Genomic DNA, 24476 nt, shown 5'->3' on the forward strand with positions numbered 1-24476 from the left:
CTAAACTTGGTGTGAATAGCATTAACCAAAAGAAAGTGTTTAAAGCTCGCTTTCCTCATAAACGATTAAAAAACAAAATGAATGATGTTAGCTTCCATTTTCTTGTTACATTTACTTTGGTGGTGCAACTATTTTAAGAAATTGAGCAGTTATTACATATTAATTCATATAGGTGACCCATAAGGGAAAATGCTCATTTACCCAATTTTAGCTTAAAATTTGCCCACTTGCTCCACTAACTGTTTTTTAACCCCGTTTACCCAAAACACTCTAAGGGATTATTTCCCCTTTACCCAATTAATTCTTTTTTTCTTCTTTTTATTTATTTTTGGGACTTTTTTGCCCTCTCCCCCCTCACCGATTTCTCTCTCCTCCCCCCTCACCGATTTCTCTCTCTCTCTCTCTCTCTCTCTCTCTCTCTCTCTCTCTCCAGACGACGTCAGATTTCTCTCTCCCTCCCTCCATCCCTCCAGCAGGTCGCCCACGACGCCTGCTCTCGCCATCGCCGCGCCGAAACTCGTCGTCGTGCTCTCTGCTGCCAGGCTCGACGCCAAGCCGACGGTCCTCGTCACTTTGAAGCTCGGCGAGGCCGGGTTTGACCTTCTGAAGGAATCGACGACGGACTGAAAACTGCTATCTGCTATTGTGCAGTCATAACCATAAAAGTTGTAACATTAGTGCCCCCCAGTAGACTTTGTATTGGGGGCCAATGATGACTGCTTTATTTATTGACGGACTGAAAACTGCTATTCCAAAGTAAATGTAGTGTTAAATTGCAGTAGTCGATAAATGAAAAAAATTGTGTGGTTTGTGTCAGTCTAGTGGGGGGCAGTAGACAGAATATTGACCCTCATAATGTGTGTTTTTAGACATTATCTGTTGTTTTGAGTGTGAATAACTTCTATAATCTGTGAAACATAGGAAGCGGTGTAATGTTTGATGGTCTATTGGGGGGCAGTAGACACATTAGTGCCACCCAATAATGTCTTTCTTAGGAGACAGTAATCATCTCTTGTTGATTATAAAATGATCATTTTGGTTTTGTTTGTGATAAAGTGCAATACACTGTGAATCCTTGAAACTGGTGCAAGTTTTAATGGTTTAGTGGGGGGCAGTAGACACATTACTGCCCCCAAATAATGTCTTCATACGAAGTCAGAACCCTTCACTTAACTATCATTGACAGATTATTGTACTTTAATAAACTCAAAACAACATAAGACTTATTAAAACTCTAATTTCAGTGATTAATTAACCACAGTTAAGAAATTAGTGGGGGGCAATAATCTGTCTATTACCCCCCAATAGACCACAGTTTTGACGTCGTCCGAGACCTGCAAGCGAAGCCCAGACCCGATTCCGGCGTGGAGCTTCGGAGCTTCCCGGACATCTGACGAACAAAACCGGCGAAGCCCAGAGGGGTTGGAATCGTGGAGTTAGATGGCGTCATCCTCTGGTGGTCTGACGGTGGGACAGAGCGGCGGCGGTGGAGGCCGACATCGACAGTGGAGTGGTGGGCGTGGTGGCTCAAAGAGAGAGAGAGAGAAAGAGAGCCTGAGACGAGGTTAGAGAAAGAGAGAGAGAGAGAAATCGATGAGGGGGAGGAGAGAGAGATATGAGTGTAATTTGTTAATTAAAATGAGGGCAATACTGTCAAACACTGTTAGATTGGGTAAATGGGGTTAAAAAACTTTTGGTGGAGTAAGTGGGCAATTTTTGGCTAAAAATTGGGTAAGTGGTCACAGCCCCGACCCATAATTAAGCATTTGCGTATATAGTTGGAATTTAGGTACTGGATGTGCTTTCCCAATCCTTTGCAAAATGTTGATAACATTAAATAAAAAACACTAAAGTAATGCCCAATACGTGATTTATACGTGATAGAAAAAATTATGCAATAATGTTAAATTGATGATACTTCTATGACAGATCGAGTTCTAATTTTTCGACAATTACACTCAATAGAGAAAATATATAATGATAAAAAAGATCCGAAGTAGGACATATTTTAAAATACATAAGAACTTTTTTCATGGAATAACAAGTTGTGTGCAATTGCTCATATTTTCATTATAAGGATGGTAAATCTGCATACGTGCATATTGGTAAAAATAAGTTCATCGTGTTGGTTATTTAAAATAACTAATAATGTGGAGGTTATAAATTCAAACATCACTAACATTATGAGACGAGAGGTAAAATTAAATTCATTGTGTTGGTTATTTAGAATAATTAATAATGTGGAAGTTACAAATTCAAATCTCACCGACATTATGAGCTGAGAGGGATGTAGGTAATAATTGTCATTTCTATTTAACAAAAAAAAGAATATCAGAAAAATTTAAGTGTGTAGACATCATCTTTCTATGTTTTGACCAATGTAAATATCTTCTTTTTTTTTTTGTCAAAAGCCAATGTAAAAATGTAACTTGTAAGTTCTAACTCATAGGTCATGACTAATGAGTCACAGTGAAAAATGAACCCTCTTCATTTACTGTTTACTCTCTTCCTTCTTGGAGTTGCCTTTCCCCTATTTATTACTGGTAAGTTACTTTTTTAATTGAACCACTCATCAAGGAGAGGAATTCATCAATTCTGCTTTCACTCTCCCAAGTCCCAACAAGATCTCACCTCTCTCTCTCAAACCTGGCCGGTTTTTCTCTTTCTTCACTCACCTCCCTCAACAAGTTTGACCCCCATTCCATTCCATTTGTTTTGTTTTTATTAGTTTTATGCAATAAAAAAGAATTAAAGCTTTGAACCTGTCAGTATCCATCTGGGGTTGTCATCTAGTTCATACCAGCTAGCTTGTGCTCTGCGAGATTTGAGGCCAAACTAACTGTTCTCCTCTCATTCCCACAATAAAGAAACAAAACCGCTCTTGGACTCTAAAAGGGTCTCTCAGATTTGCTTTGCTTTGCTTTGTGCTCTGGGATTCACACATATCTCACTCTACTGGAGCTCATTTGATCTCAAAAGGTGTGACATCTTTTCACTTATTCAATCATTTCTCTTCCTGGGTTTTTGCTTAAACTTTGTTTCTGATTGATAAGTAGAAACTCTGTGTTGTTTTTTCTGCATAAAAAACCCAGATTTCAGTCCTCTATAAAGCTCAAACAAACCCCATCTCAATAAATTTCCCATCTTTTTGATGATGGGTCATAGAAAATTTGATCTGTGCATCTGGGTTTTGTCAATCTTGAGTTTGGGTTGCTGCTGTAGTGGGTTTACTCCTGTAGACAATTACTTGATCGATTGTGGTTCACTGGCCAATACTTCAGTGGGTAACCGTGTTTATCTAGCTGATAAGTTGGCTTCAAATTTCCTTTCAACCCCAAAAGATGTTCTTGCCAATAGTCCATTGAAATCAATCACTTCCTTTGATGATTCTCCGCTGTATCAAACAGCTAGAATCTTTACTGGGTCTTCAAAATACACTTTTTCAATAAGCCTGACTGGTAGGCACTGGATCCGCCTCTATTTCTATCCATTTGTTTCGGGTAGTTATGATCTGAGCAAGGCCAAATTCTCTGTTTCCACCCAAAACTATGGCCTGCTTAGTGATTTCAGCGTTCAGAACTCTTCTGTGATGAAAGAGTTTTCGGTGAATGTGACTTCGGGTAGCCTTGTTGTCACTTTCACCCCTTCTAGTGGTTCATTTGCATTCTTGAATGCCATTGAAGTTGTTTCAGTCCCCGACGCACTCATTACCGATGATGCCACCACTACCACTCCTGGTAAATTCCAGGGTTTGATGAGTCAGGCTCTGGAGACAACTTGGAGGGTGAATATGGGTGGACCATTGGTGTCTTTCGAGAATGATACCCTGTGGCGAACTTGGGTTCCTGATCAAGATTATCTAGTGAGCAAGAACTTGGCCAAAGATTTCTCAAATGTTGCAGCTGTTGAATATGCCGATGGTTTGGCAACTGCAGATAGTGCTCCCAGAACGGTTTACGGTACTCTCACAGAGATGAACTCAGCTGGTGATCCCAACACCAATTACAATGTGACCTGGGAGTTCAAAGTGGATTCAGGATTTCAATACCTTGTTCGCTTTCACTTTTGCGACATAGTAAGTAAAGGTCTAAATCAGCTTTACTTCAATGTGTATTTTGACTCTTGGATTGTTGCTCAAGATCTTGATCTGAGTACTATAGCAGTTAACAAGTTAGCTACACCATATTACTCGGATTATGTTACAACATCAGTTGTCAGCGATACAATTCGTATTAGTATTGGTCCTTCCTCTGTGAATAATGCTTATCCCAATGCCATTCTAAATGGGCTTGAGATTATGAAAATGAACAACTCAGATGGCCACCTTGGTGGAGCAAGCGGTGCAGTTAATTCAAATTCAAGTTCAAAAAGTAATGTCGGAGTTATAGTGGGTGCCACTGTTGGATCGCTTATTGCAGTGGTGTTGGCTGCTATTCTCTTTCTTCTGTGCAGAAGAAGGAAGGATAAGGCAAATCAGGGTCATTCTAAGACATGGGCTCCTTTCTCCATGAATGGAACCAATTCTCACACCATGGGAAGCAAGTACTCATACGGAACAACTGCTAGTGCTGCTTCAAACTACCAGTATCGCTTTCCTTTTGGGGTAGTTCAAGAGGCTACAAACAACTTTGACGAGAGTTGGGTTATCGGAATTGGTGGTTTTGGGAAGGTTTACAAAGGAGAATTTAATGATGGAACTAAAGTAGCTGTCAAGAGGGGAAACCCACGGTCTCAACAGGGGCTTGCAGAGTTCAGGACCGAAATTGAGATGCTTTCTCAATTCCGTCATCGCCATCTTGTGTCATTGATTGGGTATTGTGATGACAAGAGTGAGATGATTCTGATATACGAATATATGGAGAATGGGACCTTGAAGAGTCATCTCTATGGCTCTGGTCTACCCAGCTTAAGCTGGAAGGCAAGGCTTGAAATATGCATTGGATCAGCTAGAGGACTTCACTACCTTCACACTGGTGATGCAAAAGCAGTTATTCATCGCGATGTGAAGTCTGCGAATATCTTGCTTGATGAGAACCTCATGGCCAAGGTTGCTGATTTTGGGCTTTCCAAGACTGGTCCAGAACTTGATCAGACCCATGTGAGTACTGCAGTGAAAGGGAGTTTCGGATACCTTGACCCTGAATATTTTAGAAGGCAACAACTGACAGAGAAATCAGATGTGTATTCATTCGGGGTGGTTTTGTTTGAGGTTCTTTGTGCAAGACCTGTCATAGATCCATCCCTGCCCAGGGAAATGGTGAACTTGGCTGAGTGGGCGATGAAATGGCAGAAGAAAGGGCAGTTGGAGCAAATCATAGATCCTACACTTGCGGGAAAAATACGACCAGATTCTCTCAGAAAATTTGCAGAAACCGCGGAGAAATGCTTGGCTGACTATGGTGTTGACAGGCCCTCAATGGGAGATGTCTTGTGGAATCTGGAGTATGCCCTTCAACTTCAAGAGGCAGTAATTCAAGATCCTGAAGACAACAGTACCAATATGATCGGCGAGCTATCTCCACAAGTCAACAATTTCAATCACATTGACACAACTGGTTCTCCTGGACAGTTTGAAGTCTCAAGTGTGGATGATCTTTCAGGTGTTTCCATGAGTAGAGTATTCTCACAGCTGGTCAAGTCTGAGGGTAGGTAACTGCTCTTCTCAGATAGACTGTATTCCACGGGTTTTAGCTTCTCTTCTGATAAACTTTCATGGATTAAACCTCATGAAGCATTCTGAGTTCCCTTTTGTACAGAAGGAGTGGTGGTTTGAGTGTGCTTTTGGCCAATTCATACGGATTTTATATTTCTTATTAACTTTGCAAACCATGTGAAGCAAACATTCTAGAGTGGGATAGTTCCATACACTTTCTTCTCTCAACTATGCTGCTTCTTGTTTGCGGGGTGATTGCGAGAGGAAGATATTTCCGATCCGATGAAGACTTTCGTACATGAACCTGGTACAATAGGGTACAAGGTTACTCTTTCTTTTGGTGGTATCTTTCATTAGTAGCTTCAAGATTTTTACTCCAGTAGACACGCTCTGTATAAGAGTGCAAGATTTGTATTAATTAGAAAGTTGTTATTTTTCTGGCTTGAACCTATTCCTATCTACGCGTGGGCAATATAAGATTTTATTTATTTATTCCAAGGCAATATAACAATTTGATCGGTACAACCACCTATGAAATCAAAATTTTAAATTTTCCCGTGGAAGTGCTAGTGTTTTTGGTTTTTTCAAAAGAAATGTATATAGCAAAGAATTTTAGAATTAAAGTTATAATTTTCTGTTGAATTTCCCTTCTGTATATTTATTCCAAAAAAAAAAAAAAGTATATGGCGAAGAATTTTTAAAATTAAAATTAAAATTTTCTGATAAATTTCACATCGGCATAAAAAAATGGCCCATACAGGTCTCGAACCTGTGACCTTCGCGTTATTAGCACGACGCTCTAACCAGCTGAGCTAATAGGCCATTGTTGTTATGTGAAAGCAAGTTTACTTATTTAGCTGACGCATTAGAATTGGACATCTGTAAGATAATTATGGAAGTGATCTCTTTTTTTTTATGATATGTGGTCCATGTGAATGATTTTTACTGTGTCATTGATTTGCTGTTGAATCATTCACGTCTTATCTGTTTTTTTTTTTTTTCCTCCAATCCTCCATCACGTGATTTTTTATACTCCATGCTGGCTAATAACCTAATATTATCACCTTTGGTGAAATACATTAACAAGATATTTTATCCTGACATTTAGATCCTTGATCCTTATCGAGAGATGTAGAAGGTATAGGCGAAGGAATCGGATATGAATTGCGATATGTTTCAGTTTCAAACTTAAACCTGATCGCAGTTAAACTTCTATAGTTCTATATCATGAATTCTTAGCACTGTTGCAATATGTTTATCCTTTATTTACATGAAGTCTTATAGAACATCTCCAACACATTCTGCATTAAAGTTTATCCTTAACTCTAACGGTGTGTTTAGATGAGAAAATTATAAAATCCGTAGGAATTTATAAATGATGGAATCTTTAACTCCATCAATCTAAAATTCCATTAATTGCAATTTCTATTGTTTGGTTGCATCTATTTAGGATTTGAAATATATCTCTAAAAATGTCTTTCTCTCTGACTCTCGCAAGAGAGGTTTCTTGGCGGCGCCTAGGTTGGGCTGGTGGCGGCCTTGCATTCTCGACCAAGAAGGGGGTCTCTTCACCTTCGTCTTGGTTGGATCTGGGTGTCGCCGGGCTCGCTCGACGGTGTCTATTCTCTATAGGTTGCGGCCTTATCCTCCTTGTTGTGGTCGTTGTTTGTGCTCATAACAATGGAAATCTGGTGACTGATATGGAATCGATCGGAGCATGTGACTGGGCTGCTAGTTGGATGAAGACCGTGAGTGTGGGCATCGGTGTCGGTGCCTGCATACATGGTGTTGGCGATCTATGGTTGGGCTGGGATCAGTTGCATTCTAAGGAGGATGAAGGGATCGGTGCTGATCCAGATTACTCTTTGATGACAGGGACTGATATCGGGATTGAATTTGGTGTTAAGGTTGGTGGTGGAACTCGCTCTCCTTGGCCAGATTTGAATCCATCTCTATCCTGGAGGCGTGCTGGCTTCTATGGCAATCTTCAGATGGGTGCTACCAGTGGTGGTGGAAACGCAGGAGGCGTATTCCCGCGAATGGTGGATGGCGACGGCGGCATGGCTGCATCCTCATCTAGTGCAAGCGGGCATGTGATTGAGAGGACACGGTCGGTGGCGGTGGGGTTTGCGGCGGCGTCTGGTGAATGGGAAAGGATACTAGGGTTTCCTTGCGTTGGATTGTACTGGGCCAGATTTGGGATCCCGATTCGCGAGGCAGGCTGGGAAGCGTCGCTACAGGGATTCAAAGAGGACGGCGGCGTTGCAGCTGGCGGCGGCGGCGGTGTGGTGATGGAAAAAGCATCTACTTGGGGTGTCCTTAGCAAATGTGGTTGGGTCTGGTCTCTTTCTTGGGCTTTGGCTTCCATATTTGCTAGGGTTTGGGTTGCTTTTGTCTCTTTTGTTTTTAATTTTATTATGGTAGATGAGGAATTTGCACCCTCATCTATTAGCAATGTTTAAATTTTCATAGGTCGCATAATCTAGTTAGCTCGGTTGTTACTTTTATATTTCCTTGCTTCTGAGCTACTAGATTTTGTAAGAATAAAGGTGTTTATTAGTCCTTAAAAGGTGGGTGTACCCGGGAGTGCGTAGGTTCTATGTTAGTATAGGTTCTTTGTATGTCCTACAGGACGGCTCTTTCTGTCGGCCCTTATGGGTGTGTCGTTTCTGGTACTGCTTGCTGAACATTAATATATCTGACCTCCTTGGATTCAAAAAAAAAAAAAGGATTTGAAATGTGTAATAAATTAAGAAAGTTTAAAACAAATAAAAAGATAAAATAGAAAAAAGTCTTATTTTAGAAATAAAAATTGAATACTGCAAAGTAATTCGTAAATGACACTTATTTTGGTGAAAATTGAAGTGAGGAATTTAAATAAGAGATCTTGACCCATAGCACCAAAATAGGCTAAAATTACCCCACTTACACCACCAAGAAAATTTTGTTCCCACTAACCTAATTTAACAGTTAAATGACGATTTTGGGCTCCAGAAATTTAAAAATTACATACTGCCATCTCTCTCTCTCCTCTCCCACTCTCTATGTCGGCTATCTCTTCTCTCTCTCTCTCTCTCTCTCTCTCTCTGCCGGTGACTTCCTCTCTCTCTCTTCTCTCCCTTCCTTCTCTCTCTACCTGGTATGACGCCGGTATTCACCGACCACATCGCCACGGTCTCTGACGCCGTCACTCCCTCGTCGGGAAGAATCGACTCAAACCGCGAAGCAGCAAGACGACTCTGATTCGTCCAATTTCGCTGGAATGGACGCCCCGTTCAACTCAATCAACTCCGAGCCCTGTTCGATTCAATCAACTCAGAGCCTCTTCGATTCAATCAACTTCGAGGCTCGAGAACGTGAATTGCTGGCGGTGCTACTCCGAGCCCAGTTCGATTCCGGCGAGGCTCGAAAACTTGAACTGCTGGCCGTGCTCGGCGCTAGGGGTTCTGGCAATCCGATGCAAAGCCTCGCCTGAAGACGGCGAAGCACTTAGGGTTCCAGTCCCAGGTCTGCAACCGGCGAAGGGGGGGGAGAAGATGTGTGGGGGTGCCCAGAGCATTTTCTGGGTGCCCATATCAGTTTTTTTTTTTTTTTTTTAAGTAACGGAACAGGAGGAAAGAAAATAAAGTTTTAAACGTCTATTGGAGGGCAATACGCGTCTATTGGAGTGCAATAGACGTTTTTACATTTATATAATCTCTTCGTTTTTTTCTTGAATCAAAGTTTTATTTGTCTAATTTTAGGAAAATTAGTTCCCATTCCGGTTACCGAAAGTTCTATTGGGGGGCAATAGACGTCTATTGGGGGGCAATACATGGCTGATAGCGTCTATTGGGGGGGCAATAGAGGTCTATTGCCCCTCTATTAGGGGGCAATAGATGTCTACTAGGGGCAAAAAAACTTTCCGGTGAGATTTTCAGCAAATTCCAGTGGCCGGTAGCCGATGACCGAAATCCTGCTACCGTTGACCGGAATCCGGCGGCCGGTCACCGGACTCCAGCGAAGTCTCCCATGGTTTCTCTTTCTTCCATTTTCTCTCTCTCTCTCTCTAAGTAACAAATGGATAAGGGTAAAATGGTATTAAAAAAATTTAAAAAACAAAAAAAAAAATCTTAATGGGGTATTAGGGAAGACCTCCTTAGAGTGTTTTAGGTAAGAGAGAATTAAAAAAACTTAATGGGGTAAGTAGGAAAAAAATCTCTAAAAATGGTGTAAATGGACAAAACCCCTTTAAATAACGAATTCCTTCGTTTTTTTTCCACAGAGAAATTTAAAATTTCCAATCTGATAATGCCAAACGAGGAAATTGGCTTTTAGGAATTATGAAATGCTCACTTTCAATTAAATTCCATCATTTTTTCCCTCATCCAAACACACTCTAAGTATGCCTATATCATTTCCCATCTTTCCATATCATATCATCTCTTACCAGGGTGATCATACAAAATCTAGAGAAAAAGGATAATGTCTACCACCGTAAGTAGAAAGAATCCATTGCAGAATGTTCCATGGAAGACCCGGCTACTCATGGAGTTCGGATCCTTCCTCTTTCGCGCCGCAATGCGACCCAACATGACCCTCAACCGCCGCCTCTTGACCCTCTTCGACCCTAAAGCCGCCGCTTCTTCCAAACCCAAAAACGGTGTCGTCTCCTTCGACGCCGCCGTCGACCCATCCCGCAACGTCTGGTTCCGCCTCTACACCACCACCTCCGCCAAGCTCCCCGTCATCTTCTTCATCCACGGCGGCGCCTACGTGTTCGGCGCCGCCGACTCCTTCGGCTCCGACGCCTCCTGCCGCCGCCTCTCCCGCCAACTCTCCGCCGCCGTCGTCTCCGTCAACTACCGCCTGGCGCCGGAGCACAAGTTCCCCTCCCAGCTCCGCGACGCCCTCGACTGCTTGAAATACCTCGACGATCACCACAGGGACGACGCGTTCAGCTGTGCTGACGTCAGCCGGTGCTTCGTGGCGGGAGAGAGCGCTGGAGGGAACCTGGCCCACCACGTGGCGCTGGGAGCCGGAGAGCTGGAGTTGAAGAAGGTGAGGGTGGTGGGGCTCGTTTCGATTCAGCCGTTCTTCGGCGGAGAGGAGAGAACCGAATCCGAGATCCGATTGGGTCGGGGCGCGCTGGGGTTGGACTCTACGGACTGGTGTTGGCGGGCGGTTTTACCGGACGGGTCGGACAGAGACCACCCGGCGGTGAATGTTTCGGGGCCCAATGCGGTGGACATTTCGGGTCGTGGGTACCCGGATACGCTTTGTTTTATTGGGGGGTTGGATTCGTTGAAGGATTGGGGGAGGAGGTACTGTGAGTGGTTGAAGAAGAGTGGGAAGAAGGTGGAGGTTGTGGAGTATCCGAATGCGATCCATGGGTTTATGTCGGTTCAGTGCGAACCCGAATATGGGATGTTTATAGAAGAGGTGAAGAATTTCATGCAGAAGCAGGACATGGCGAAATGATTTCATGAAGAATTTCAAGTTTGGCTTAGTTGTGTTTGCTCCGCCGGATTTAATCGAGTCTATTGGCAGTGGGCTCCATCGAATCCTTTGGTTCCGATCGGTTTGGGATCTGGGAATTGGATTGACGATGACGAGAAGTGGTGGAGGTCCTGGTGGCGGGTTTGCTTACTTGACAAATGGCAGCAAGCCATACAAAGAGTTATGGCGGCATGATGCCTTAGGGGCAAATTCTGTTGTTCTGAGTTTGTGTTATGGATCGGGCCTTCCGAGAATGATGTGACCTATTAACGACTTCCTATCGTTATGACAAGTTATTTTGGCGATTATATATGCATTGGTAAGGACTAGCAGATACCAGAGCCGATGATGTAAAATTACATTGCCAGTAGTTTTTCATGTTTTCATGTTCTTTTGGAATAAGTGTGATGGGCAGTTCTTTAATAGACTATACTTGCTAGGGATTTTCTCCACGTTAGGCCAAATAGGCAAGGCATTTTGTTGCTTCGGGGCCTTAGACTCTGGTATATGAAATTTTCTGACAGTGACTAAAGATAGTCGTACTAATTATAAATATTCATTCCACTAAAAAAAAAAAAGAATGCATTATGTACAACTACAAAGTTTAGGTATTAAACTGTAATTTGTCCAAATTTAAATATATATGAAAATAATTTTTTTTTTTTTTTTTTTTTTTTTGTGATTTTAGTTGTCATGCCCTTATGGTGAGGAATTGAAAAATCATATAAGCATGATATTGTGAGTTCAAATAATTATTGTGAATTTTGGTTTGTTATTCACATGGTACATAAAATTATTGAATCATTAAGCGAATTGCAAGAACAGAAAAATTTTCTTTGATACTATTCTTCTTCTTTTTAAAAAAAAAGCGCTCAGTCTCCTTCTTGATACTATATAATAATTTTTATTTGTCTTTTATTTTGGTTCAATAGATAATAATGAGATATAGGGGGGAATTAAACTATAGAGAGATTCAAGAAGAATTCAATTGCACGTTTCTAATGATGCTATAGAATAGTTTTTATTTGTCTTTTACTTTGGTTCGATAGATAATCTATGTTATGAATGATAGAGAATTGTGTACTCTAATATGAGAATGAAATCAAAATCATAGTGTGATTTGGATAACCAAAACAAAATTAACTTACGCGATGAAAACAAACACTTTTAGTAAGAATGTAATTAGGTATATAAAGTAGTCGATAAAAATAGATATAGTTTTTTATTATTAAGATGTGATTTAGGGTTGTAATCTTATAATAGAGAGTTCAAAGAGTCCAATGTATCTTCTTTTAATTTTCTTCCTAAGATATTGTCCTCTCCTAATCTCAAATGAATTTATTCAAAATCATCACAAACTCAAATTAACTCATTACCCTTTCTTAATCACTCGTAAGGTGAATACAAGTTCACCACTAAGGCTGCATTTGGTATCACGTTTTCAAGGATAAAACGGCTTATTTTAAAAATTTTAGATCCATGACTCGTTTGACCAAAAAAAAAAAAAGACTCGTTTGATTAAAGTCAAAACAAGGCTTATTCAGAAGCACCGCAGTGGGCCAATAAAAGCTAATGCTATGCTGCTTAATTAAAACCGCGTTAACAAGAGGCGGAAACTATTTTTAAATACCAATAATGACCTCATCTGTTTTTCGAATTTACATCATATATCTTTTCTTTCTGAGTTTCTGTACGCTCTCCCTTCTCTTTTCAAGTTCATCAGCTCCCTCTGTGTTTAATCTATTCACTATTTCTTGTCATTTACTTTTCATTCTCCTTAATTTCTAAGGTTGTTTTTGTTGCTTTTCTTCCCATGCTCTCTGATTTCTATTCTCTCTCACCTCAATCGTTAATCTTTGGACCAAGGATTTATATGGAGGTAAATATATATTTCTTTGGCTCTCAAATCCTAAATTCATCTGAAACACCGGAGAGTGACCCGTAAAGACCTGATATCTTTTTTGAAAGAAAATTCAGTGGAAGGTATGTGGGAAATTTATCCGGATTCTGATTGATATTCGCAAGCTGTGTGTTCAACGTACGTAGTACGTACTATGCGGAAACCCAGTGAAGTGGGTTCCCAAGAAAAGCTGAAATTCACCGCTCAGCCTCTCATGGCGTGGTTCGTACAGTCAACGTCCCCGGTCCGAATTGGTTCATGTGTTCTCAACAAGGAAGATTGTCTTATCCTCCAAATTGTGTGGCGCAGAGAATTCACTTTGAATTTCTTTATGAATCTAGTTAATTAGGTGTCTGAGTTCATTGGTTGTTCTTGATCCTTATGAGCAATGTATTCTCTATGTTGCTGTTTTCCACTTTTCCTTGTATGTCTTCTCTTTAGAGCCATTGGATTATCTTCTTTGTTCTATTAGCTTAAAAGTAAACAAATCAACACTGAGTATTAGCATGAGAGAGTACACTGCAAGTCTGCAACATAGAAAAACTTCGAAGAAAATTATAAACCGGGAGTGAAGGTGTCAGTATCAATATAAGTGAAAACTTGTCACTTTAGATAACGACAACATTTTTACACTAATTTTACCAAACACTCTAATACAATTTATTTTTATCAAAAGATTTCAAACGCACAGTTTATCAAACATTTAATTGAGTTTTTTTATTGTTGATTATTTTTACAGTTGAGTTTTTCTACCGCTGATTATTATTTCAGCAATACCAAACTAAGCCTTAATCTATTTTTGATTATGCAACCTAGACACAATCTCACAAAGTTTAACATATCAAAATCCTTAAGCATGAAAAGGGTCTTGGATAAATTTAGGGTCACAAGCATGGAAAAATTTCTAAAGCTACAAGAGAGTGACCTTGCAGATTTAAGAAATTTTTTGAACTGTTTTGTAAGAAGAGCAAATTCTTCTAGATTAAAATCAGAAAGGTCTTCATCTTTTTTCAAAGTGCTTAGAGCAATTGTTTTTTCTTTCTGACCATTTTTCCTTTTTGACTCAAAGGTTTTAAAATTTCCCACAAGCTCATCTAATGAGTATGTATCAAGATCTTGAGCTTCCTCAATGGCAATTTGTTTAGCCTCAAAACTCGGAGGAAGAGGCTAGAAGAAACTTTTTCACAATTCTATGCTCTAAAATAGGATCACCCAACCCATGACATTGATTAGTAACATTGATGAGGCGACAAGGCAGTGAAAAGGCTATAGCAAGCTTTAGTATCACATTTGTGATCAGATTGCTCAGCAACAGTCCATTCACCTCTCAGTTTAGGAATAAGATTTGAAGTTTCAGTTTCCTTGTTAGTTGGTTCTATCCAACCCTTCTCTATAATGTTCCATAACTTATCCTCTTGAGATTGCAGGAAAGCCATCATCATTACTTTCCATTGAGAGTAATCTTTCCCATCAAAATATGGAGGAGAGTTAATGGAACTAGAGACTCTATCACGGTCCATTCTAGGAGGCCAGAGGAACACACTAACACAGATTAGTGACCCGCTCTGATACCAATTGAAGATCCTAGAAGGAGCCTAGAGGGGGGTGAATAGGCTCACAACCAATTTTTCGTTCAAAAAACTTTCTCAGGGATTGCAACTGGGTGATCAATCCTGAGTGCTGATATTGAACAAAATGTATTGAACAATCAACCAAACCAACTAAAGCATTAAAGAACACAGATTTTTGTTAACACAGTAAACACCCTATCGAGGGAAAACATCTGCGTGGCCTTTAACTCTTGAAAGACCAAAACCAATTCACTAATGAACAACAACTTACAAGATTACAAAACAAGGATTGCACTGAACTCGGCAACTTCTCTAGACTAACTCACTAGACTGTTTGTAATCACTCCTTGCTAATTGTTTACACAAGTGAACAACTCATAAATCTCAACTATAAAACAAGCTATGAACGCAGCAAGTTTCTCTTGGAGATATCACCTTTGAAGCTTGCAATACCCAAATGACCTCATGGGATGCAAGAGATGAAAGTGAATGCATGAATGGTTTTGTGTTTTTCAAAATGTTTTCAACATGGAACAAGACACTTTGAAAAGAAGAAAACCAAAGAGATAAACTCTTGATAAACAAAGGGACAGAAAAACAAAGTATTTTCAATACACGAGAATGAACAGAGAACCCATATATATATAGGAGGAAGAGGAAGGACAGTTCACTCAAAGACCCCTTAAGCTCAATTGGAGTAGGTAAACCCATACCCTTAATTTCATATTGCACATGTAAACCCATACTCCTAATTTCAATTGGGAAAACAAATTCTAGAAGCCAAAACACTCAAGCTCCATAATCAAAGATGACACCCGAATTAAACCCATGAAAAACCATTGACTCTGTGAAAGAGATGTCATGCAAGAGCTTACCTGAGCCATGAGGAAGAGGGGACTTCACTACTAGAATTTTGTTCATAGACATCGGCCCAGAACCGATGTTAAACTAATTTTCGACCGATGTCTTAGTGGGTGTAGAGAAAGATATAGACATCAGTATAAGCGCGTTTTTAACCGATGTCCCAGACAACAACCAACATCGATTCTAAAAAACAAATCGATGTATAATCGTTATAATCATCATATTTTTGTATGTTAGGTATGTCTAATTCTTCATATTTTCACATTTTATGCTTAATAAAGTATATCTCGAACAATACCTAAGTGAACATTTAAATCGATTACAATTTCAGAAATGATGTCTAATACACTCGTAGACATCAGTCTCTAAAAAAATTTGTTTGTTCGTGTCCATTTTTACGTGCATCTTGCCGTCTTATTCTCCAGAGAACGATGTATGTACCTTTAGGCAACATCAGTTAATCTATTAAGAATGATGTTTTATGTTACTAGGAACATCGCTTTTCGTTAGTTGAAACGATGTCTAGTAGTTTTGTAGACATCATTTCTATTTTTCAAAACCGATGTCCTGTATTTCATGGTAAATCGGTTTACTTTATAACAGCTGATTTGTACGTTGACACTAGATAACGGTCTGGTGTTTAGATATCGATGTGCATTGATTTTGTGTACATCGATTTTGGGGTGACATTTCGATATGTTGATATTCATGAGACATCAGTCCAGTTTTAGGTACTGATTTCTAATCTCTGAATTGACATCATTTTCTGTCATTATTGTTTTGTTCCCCATTTATATACATCAGTTCATATATATAAGAATGATGTGCAAATAATCATCTAGCTGCTGGTGGTGGGAAAATATTTTGAAATACATTCTCATCATTCAAAAATTGGGGCTTTCCATTAATTTTCTCATCTTCATTCATGATTCTACATAATTCACAAAATAAAACCCCAAAACCTACAAAGGCTAGCCTATAAACATATTAGCAACCAACTACAAAAGTTCAACACCAAACTTTGCTTCAAAGCAAAAACTAGTCTTACTCAAAATCATGTTGGTAGCCAAACTCTGTATATAATCAGCCACTTCAATACGTACAAAGTCGTCTCTTTGACAATTATATGTAGATGCCGGATCAACAAAGCAATGGTGTCAAATTCATCTCTTTGAGTAAGAAGTTCATGCAAGTACCTGTGTCAAAAGCAAAGACATGAAATTGCAAGCAAACTCGTTTTCCAAATGCAGCAAAACCCCATAATCCCATATCACCTTTCCACACAGTTACATTGCAAGTCATGTGTAAGCAAAGGGAAAAAGAAAAAAAAGGGAAGACAGCTGCAGCCATTACCTAGCTTCCATAGTTATGTATCAAATCAATCTTAGAGAAGACATTTATGTGTGGGAGCTCCATATGTATCATGGTTGATAAAAAAGAAGAAATGCAGTAACATACTTTGCAACGTCACTGCATATATGGGCATCAACTAAATGCGTTGCAGCCAACTGCAGAAAATCAGGAAGCCAACCAAATGAAGAGCAGAAGGCACATCAATCATTCATGGTCATGGTGAATGGTCAAAGCAACAATATCACAAAAGAAGAATATAATCATAACTTGAGGTTTAACTTCTTTATGAGTTTCATGATAATATTCCTGGTGTTGGAAAATCAAAGAGAAGATAGTGATCTGCAGTAACATTGATAGGCAGCAGAATGGTATTGTTAATTTTACCACTACTTAGGGGACAAACTACAAGAAGAATGCTAACATGCCATGTCATTTGAGCAACTTTACAATCAGCCAAATATATATGCTTGCGTAATTTCTGATTGTGGATTTCAAAATGCATCACTTATTATTTGAATTTAAGTATCATTGGTTGAACATTTCAGTATAATTCTGAGCAACCATAAGACTAGCTCCAATTTGAACTGATTCTTGATATAACAATGAAAATCACATACTAGCGAATTATACAAACGCTCAGAGAAGCTATCACAGAGAAAAGAAAAAAAGAGAAAAAGAAAAAAAAAAAAAAAAAAAAACACTATCACAACAACTCCAAGAAGCAGTTATGATGTATCATAGGAAAACAGTATAATAAAACTGCCCATATAAAGAACTTGATGGGAAAAGATAAGAATAAGGATAACAGAAGCCAGATGCACAAACCCTGTATTCAGAAACATTATTTTCATAATCTGTAAAGCACAAGATAAAATGAAAGTTAAGAGTATCAGGCTTAAGGATTCAAGGAGCACTCTTCTCCATAAAAAGAAAAAGAAAAAGAAAACAGGATTCAAGGAGCACAAGAAAAATGGTATACTTATATGCACATGTTTTCAGTGACATCAGTAACTAGCAAAATGAGAGACTTCCAGGGCCTTAACTGAGCTCCTGATATAGTCAGAAACAAGTAGAAATTTAACATAATCTACATAAATGTGCTTTTATTTATTTGTATAATAAACACACTTGAACTGACCAGATTGTGAATACCTACCCTAGCACCAATTACTGAACAGTTCTTTATTCAGGTCAGCCAGTGTTAGGTTGGGGTAAATTATGCTAAAGAAAACGTTTTGTATTATTCTCACATAGCCACTTTTGCAGCAGGACATTATCATGCACTCTGGGTACATAACACCTTGAAGAGCACATATCAACCCATTGTTTCCCATCTCGTTCCAGCTTTTCACTTTTATCGACTGGATCATCTTCAAAAGTCAAACCAGCTATACATATGTTCTTCTGCTAGTTGATTATCAGAAGAAGTCTCACCAAACACTGCCTAAAACTAACGGAAAAAGCAGCAATAAGCCAAATCTTTTCAATCTAAACTACTTCGACTCTTGGTAAACCAAAGAACATATACACTATGTTCTGAACAGTAGTAAAATCAGTAGTAATTTATAATTCGGGAATCCACCAAATTTCCTCAACTATTCTAATTTATTGGTAAAATATGTTTTCTTGATAACAACAAAAAGAGTGTGACCATATAAAGAAACAGACAAAATATAAAAAAAGACTCGCACAAGGAAATGGTTTTCATGAGCATTTATTTAAATATCTATATTTCTGCCGCACTTATGTAAGCATATGTATTGTGTAAAGAAACATGTATGGCAATAAAAATGACTTACTTTTTCCCTTCCACATCGACACCATGTACCAGAAACTCGTCTGCATACTTGGCAATGAAGTCTAATATTTCCTTGTCAAGATACACGTCACTGAACTTTTGCCATCTATCTGTGACAATTGCATATTTACCTTCCTGCACATAAAAGACCAGATACACATTAAGGCCAACGAATAAAAGAGGGGCTTGAATAAATTAATGAGATGGCGAATGTGTGACAGTTGCTTATTAGGCTAAAGCACAAAAGCCTATTATATATTAAACATGGTACTTGAAAATGCTTAAAAAAAAAAAAATACAATAGTTCCAGTAGCTTGCTGCAAAACTCGTCCACTGTGTTCTAGCATTCATAATATGATCTGAGTTTTAATAAACTGATATTTCAAAGGCAATAATTAAAACTGCTCAAGAATACGTAGTCTAATGAGGCTGCTTAGCCTCGTAAAGAAAGTGAACAAATGAAGGACATAAGACGTATAATTCTGGATAACTTCATACCCTCTTTCTACAGCTAAGGTCTAAAACAAGCCTTTCTTTTCCAACAACACGAACAAGATCTTTAAGCCTTTCAAGGTTTTGCCCATTATTAAATACATACTGCAAGAAAACCATGACAAGTTTTAGAAAATGTTTTCCTGATATTAATTGTTCTAAGAAATATACATGGTTTTTCAATTTTAGAAGAGGAGAAAAACAGAACTCACAGAAGTGACAATGACGTGGGTAGCCCCTTCTTCTATGTATTGCAAAGAATTATCTGAATTGATCCCACCTCCTACCTGAAAACCACCTAGATTATACCAGTCCTCGTAGCAAGTTCAGCAGAGGAAAATCTGTAAGTTTAAACATATCATCAATCATAGAGAACAAAGTGAAATAGCACACTCACAAGGTTTATACTAATCTCAGCATGTGCAATGAATAATGAGAAATCTGATCCTTTTGCAAAAGTTGGCACCTCTTTGATATCAATTTCCCTAAACCTCGTAATCCTAACTGATGCAAGTTAGAATAGTACAAACGCACAATAACTTCTTTCAACAAAATGTGTAACTTTCAGACCATGATCCTATTTACAACAAATAAAAATAATCATGCAGTAAACTCTGAGACCATGATGCTATTTACAACCACACATCCAGTAGATAAACACAAATGATATATATCCTTAGTTTAAGAGTTGAATAAATAAAGAACAAAGCATGGTTGAGTTCAGAAAAGGATTTTACATGCAATATTGAACTGGAGGAAAATAAAAAACAGAGCAACTAATATTGCTGAAGGCCATACCTTCTGTGAAAGAAACCAGATTTCCAATCCTGTTGCGAGCAATTGAAACCGGATTTCCAAGCCTTCGAGGAAGCAAGCACATAGCAATACTAGATATAACTCAATCAACATAAAAATTACAAGTATGGCCCACCAAAATGGCAATAGTAAAGCTAAAATGAACCAGGTGTGAGAACATTGGCAAGATTTCGCACTCCAAATATTGAGTGGAAACAGTATAACATACTCAACCTCGTTCAAGATACGCAAAAAATAAAAAAGTTCACCTTTGAAAACTTCAGTCCGGATTTCCAAGCCTTTTGGGAGCAATTCAACCTTTGAAAACTTCACCTTTTCCCAATCAGCCCAACCAACAGCCCAGAACCTCTACCTGTAGAACATCACTATATAAGGAAGCAATGTTTGAGGCCTCTTCTGCTAGTGAGCTTCATAAATCACAATCAAATCAATACATCACACAACGAAATCCAGTTACAATCAAATCAAATTGCTCACATATTATGTATAGCTTCAATTCCACAAAAGTTAATCACATAAACACAAAAATCGAATCACCACAGCAAAATAGATCGATCCTTTACATATATAAAGCTCAAGATCAATCAAACAACTAATAAGAGCAATCATGAACAACTACAAAGTAGTTCTAGATTAGATTTTTATTTTCCTAAAATTAACACCAAAAACTAATCCAGATAACAAAATCTCTATACAAATAACACATACATGCCAAGCAATTTTAAAATTCCAAATATTTCAGCGAAACGGAGCAGAGCAAAACCTTTGGGGCTTCAAAGACAGAAGAAATCTGAGTGAGGCCGAGAGTGATGTGAGCAATTGTGTGAGCCATGTGCTTCTTCCCACTCAAGGGCGTGACTGCAAAACAAAGTCACAGACTCGGCGCGTGCCTTAGTTTCGTTAAAAACGAAGAAGAATATGAAGGTGAAGAAGATGAAGTGATTGCGATAAAGGAAGAATCCAGTGACACGACACTGGCCACCATTGGAGTCCCATCGGTGAGGACGTGAGGTAGTCGCCTGGAGTGTTTGGGATGACGTGGAAGAAGAGATCGAGGCAGGGGTTGCCGGTGGAGAGAAACGTGGCAGAGTCGTTCTCCGTCAGGCCCATTGGGAGGTCGTGCTTGGTTCCGACGTCGTTGAAATTCGCCACCATCAGGTCCACGAAGGATTCGCCGGTGGTGGGTTTGGAGTCGGGTTTGGATTTGGGTTGGGGTGGCGCGCGGAGCGGTGGTGGTGGGTGAGGGTTTGTGGAACTCGGGAGGACCGAGAATACTGGGAGGAGCCATGGCTCGATTTGTGTGAGCTAGCTACCTGTGAAACTAGGGAGGGAGAGAGAGGGAGATGAAGGAAGCAATGAGGAGCTCCAGAATGGCGGCGAGTTCGAGTGAGCTTAGGGTCCAGAATGGAGGTCGAGTTTGGGAGGAGATCTAGTTTGGGAGGAGTTCAGAATGAAGGAGGTCGAGGGAGAGTAACATTAGGGTTTTCCATCTGTTTCTATTTGGGCGCAATTTTTTTTCTAAGTGTGAAAGTTTTGAGTTTTAGTCCCCGCTTCTTCATTTCACTTAAAAACTTAGCGTTTTTTTGCAAAAATAGGTTCCCGCAAATTTTCGAACTAAACTTTTAACACCGGTCATTTTAAGAACTGGTGTTAATGACATACATTTAAATCGGTATTTTCGTAAAACGATGTTAGATTACTTTTTTACATCGTGGGCAAGTCTGACCGATTTAAAACATGTGATGTCTATGAACAGATTTCTAGTAGTGCTTCTTCTGATCTTCAAGGTTGAAGCTTGATCTTGGACAAGACAGCAAGCTAAGATGGGGAAGCAAGACAGCAAGGCAGCAAACTGATGAGGTAGCAAGTTGCAATTGAACTAATCTGCAAACTTGTTCTTGGTCTTCGACAGCAAGGCAGCCCCCAAAGAGAAGAAGAAGCAAGTTGCAATTGAACTATCATACTAAGATGAGGAAGCTGACAGCAAACTGATCTTCAAGTCTTCAAGTGGGTCTTCGACAACAAGACAACCATAGTTGGAACAATTGTAATTAAACAATTAAGGACTTGGGCTGCATACTTGGGCTTCTAACTCTTGGGCTTAATGGGAGAGATGTTTTGTTAAAGTGAGGAATGCCAATACATGATATACTAACATGATATGAGAGAAATTGGAGCGCTTTTGAGGGGGTAAGTACTTATTTAGTTATACACTTATACAAACTAGTAAGCAAGTAGTAATGTAGTTTACTAATTAAAACGCATAATATACTAATTTTTTTTTCTTAATGGAGATCCATACAAAGAAAAGGAATAGACTAGATACAACAAGGTTGAACAATTTAGTCTATGCCCAATTCAATGCCAAGATCATCAACAAGAAGAGAAGAATGTGGATGTACTACTTGCTAGTGAAGCTACTATGGCACAAGGATGAATTGTTGATGGTGGTGATGAAGATGTTGAGTTGGATCTTACTAGTGAAATGGTTGGAGAGGAATCGGGAGTGGATAGTGGCTTAGAGCCTAGAAGAAGTTCTAGACTTCAAGAAATTATGGAACTTCATGAGGAAGATTTTGTATCGGATGAAGAGAAAGAAGATGAGATGGATTTTGAGTTTGAGTCCGATACGGAGGGAGTACTAGAGGGATATTGAGAAGAAGAATTTGATGAATAGGCTTGCAAGAATCAAATTTGCAATTGTTTTTTTTTTTTCTAAGAACTCATTATCTCATTGTTGTTGAACATTTTATCCATATTTTCATTATTTACACTATTTTTGCAAACATTATAATACCTTTTATAATTTTTATTTATATAATTGCACGTTATAAAAAAAAAAAATATTTTAAAACACCTAGGCCCCTGGGCGCTTGTCCCCTGGTTTTCGTCCGACTAGCGCCTAGCGTTTTTTAGAACCATGCTCAAGTACTAAGTGGTCATCTTTTATAGATCAGGTACAAAGACAAAAATGCTCTCACTTTTACGGCTAGTAGTAGCAGAACAAATAACAATGATAAAAGTGTTAGACAGAGTTGACAATAAGATAAAAGTGTTAGACATAGTTGACAATAAGAAATTTGAAAGACAAAAGTGTCAATCACATAAAATTAAAAAAATCAAAGAAATTATTCTTCTAAAAAGTATTTGCATCTACATTATATCTCTATATATAAAGCTAAGAGAAAGTCCACTCGTTGGGTCATCGGGTCACTTACTATTCACTGCTTTTTATGTTTAATTCCACCCTCTGGGTCACGGGCACAATTTCCAAACTGACCTGGGTCACTCTGGGTCACTTTCTGGGTCAATTTCGTGACCTGCAAACTAACCCGGTGACCCAGGTCAGTTTGGAAATTTTGCCCGTGACCCAGATGATAGAAATAAACACTAAAAAGTAGTAGTAACTGACCCGGTGACCCAACGGGTGAACTTGCTCTAAGCGCTTCTTTGGTGTCAAAAACTTCACAAAAATTTAGATTACCAAAAATACTCTTACATAACATTATTATCAAATTTAAAAAAAATCATTTGAATAAAAAAAAAGGGTGGACAAAAAAAACATCAAGTTCAACTCAGGCGGTCTCTCTCAAACCCTAAGGACTCCTTGTAGCCCAGACTTATTCCTTCCTCCGTCCGGCGGCACATCCTAGCGACGTCATCGTCGGACGGGACGTGATTGTTAGAGCACCTTTAGAGGCTTTGTTGTCTCTAGTAGGACTTTGGGTTCGAAAGCTGTGTCAAGGATGGGGAAGAAAGTCTGGCCAGCAGGACGGGAGCATCTCTAGGATCGATGGTCAAGGAATGGCTGGTGGAAAACCGGTGCGATGTGTCCGATCACACCATTTAGCAGCACTGGGTTTAGGGGTAGGGATGATGGGAACTTTGAAGTGAGACGATCGGGGATCGATTTGCTCTTGGATGTTTGCAGGCGGGATTGGAGAACGTCCTTGTTGGGATTGATTGCAGGCGGCGACGAAGATCGATTTGCTCATCGGTGATTCGCAGGCTGAGACCAGAGATCGGTCTGGTCCGGCATGTGGCCAATCGGAATCATCCGCTCAGTTCCAGCATGTGGATTGGGATCGATGTTGTTGTTGCGACGGTGTGGAGGATTCGACGGCAGCCGTGGTCTGGTGTGGTCGTGTGGACGGTGGTGCGACGTCAAGGGTGAGACATGAACATTCGTGGGCCAAGCATGGCCTTCTCCCAATCTTGGATGGTTCTTGGGCCTGGGTTCAGGAATTGGGCCCAATTTGGGCAGTTATGCTTATTGCTTTTCATTATTTTGTTTTGTTAGTAATTGCTTATTTACTGTTTTCAATAAGGAGATGTGGGCGTTGTCCCGGTATTGGCACCTTGCGTGTCTTGATTACCCTAGTTAGGCGGCGAGTTCCTTGTTTTGTCAAATGGTCGCAACCTCCTAGTGGCAGGATGAAACAGAGTGTCGCCGGAGTAGATTCTGTGCAGCAACATAGTAGGAAAGTTGTGCTATTTGTTATGATGCTTCTCCATTGTAGAGTTCACTTTCCATTATGTCACCGCTTTGTC

The 24476-nt window shown here is 39.5% G+C and overlaps 2 protein-coding genes, 1 long non-coding RNA gene and 1 other non-coding gene across 12 annotated transcripts; 2 read left to right on the forward strand and 2 right to left on the reverse strand.

Annotated features, from left to right (window-relative positions):
- The first annotated feature begins 2552 nt into the window (after positions 1–2552).
- LOC133729064 (receptor-like protein kinase HERK 1) lies at positions 2553–6151 on the forward strand. The gene has a single exon (XM_062156540.1). The coding sequence runs from the start codon at positions 3152–3154 to the stop codon at positions 5651–5653; it is 2502 nt and encodes an 833-aa protein (XP_062012524.1). The 5' UTR covers positions 2553–3151; the 3' UTR covers positions 5654–6151.
- A 250-nt stretch (positions 6152–6401) lies between these two features.
- On the reverse strand, positions 6402–6475 carry TRNAI-AAU (transfer RNA isoleucine (anticodon AAU)). Its single transcript has one exon. It is a non-coding gene; the product is annotated as a tRNA-Ile (tRNA).
- A 3514-nt stretch (positions 6476–9989) lies between these two features.
- Positions 9990–11425, forward strand: LOC133734040 (probable carboxylesterase 18). The gene has a single exon (XM_062161700.1). The coding sequence runs from the start codon at positions 10118–10120 to the stop codon at positions 11111–11113; it is 996 nt and encodes a 331-aa protein (XP_062017684.1). The 5' UTR covers positions 9990–10117; the 3' UTR covers positions 11114–11425.
- A 4916-nt stretch (positions 11426–16341) lies between these two features.
- LOC133733328 (uncharacterized) lies at positions 16342–21654 on the reverse strand. Of its 9 annotated transcripts, XR_009857632.1 has the most exons (7): positions 19908–20463; positions 19322–19450; positions 19116–19214; positions 18619–18752; positions 17087–17158; positions 16820–16974; positions 16342–16662 (listed from the first exon to the last, which is right to left on the reverse strand). It is a non-coding gene; the product is annotated as an uncharacterized LOC133733328 (long non-coding RNA). The 9 variants fall into 9 exon arrangements; XR_009857636.1 differs by lacking the exon at positions 17087–17158; XR_009857633.1 differs by lacking the exons at positions 16820–16974; positions 17087–17158.
- Positions 21655–24476: the final 2822 nt, after the last annotated feature.

This window comes from Rosa rugosa, chromosome 2 (assembly GCF_958449725.1).
Source record: "Rosa rugosa chromosome 2, drRosRugo1.1, whole genome shotgun sequence".
Taxonomy (NCBI): domain Eukaryota; kingdom Viridiplantae; phylum Streptophyta; class Magnoliopsida; order Rosales; family Rosaceae; genus Rosa; species Rosa rugosa.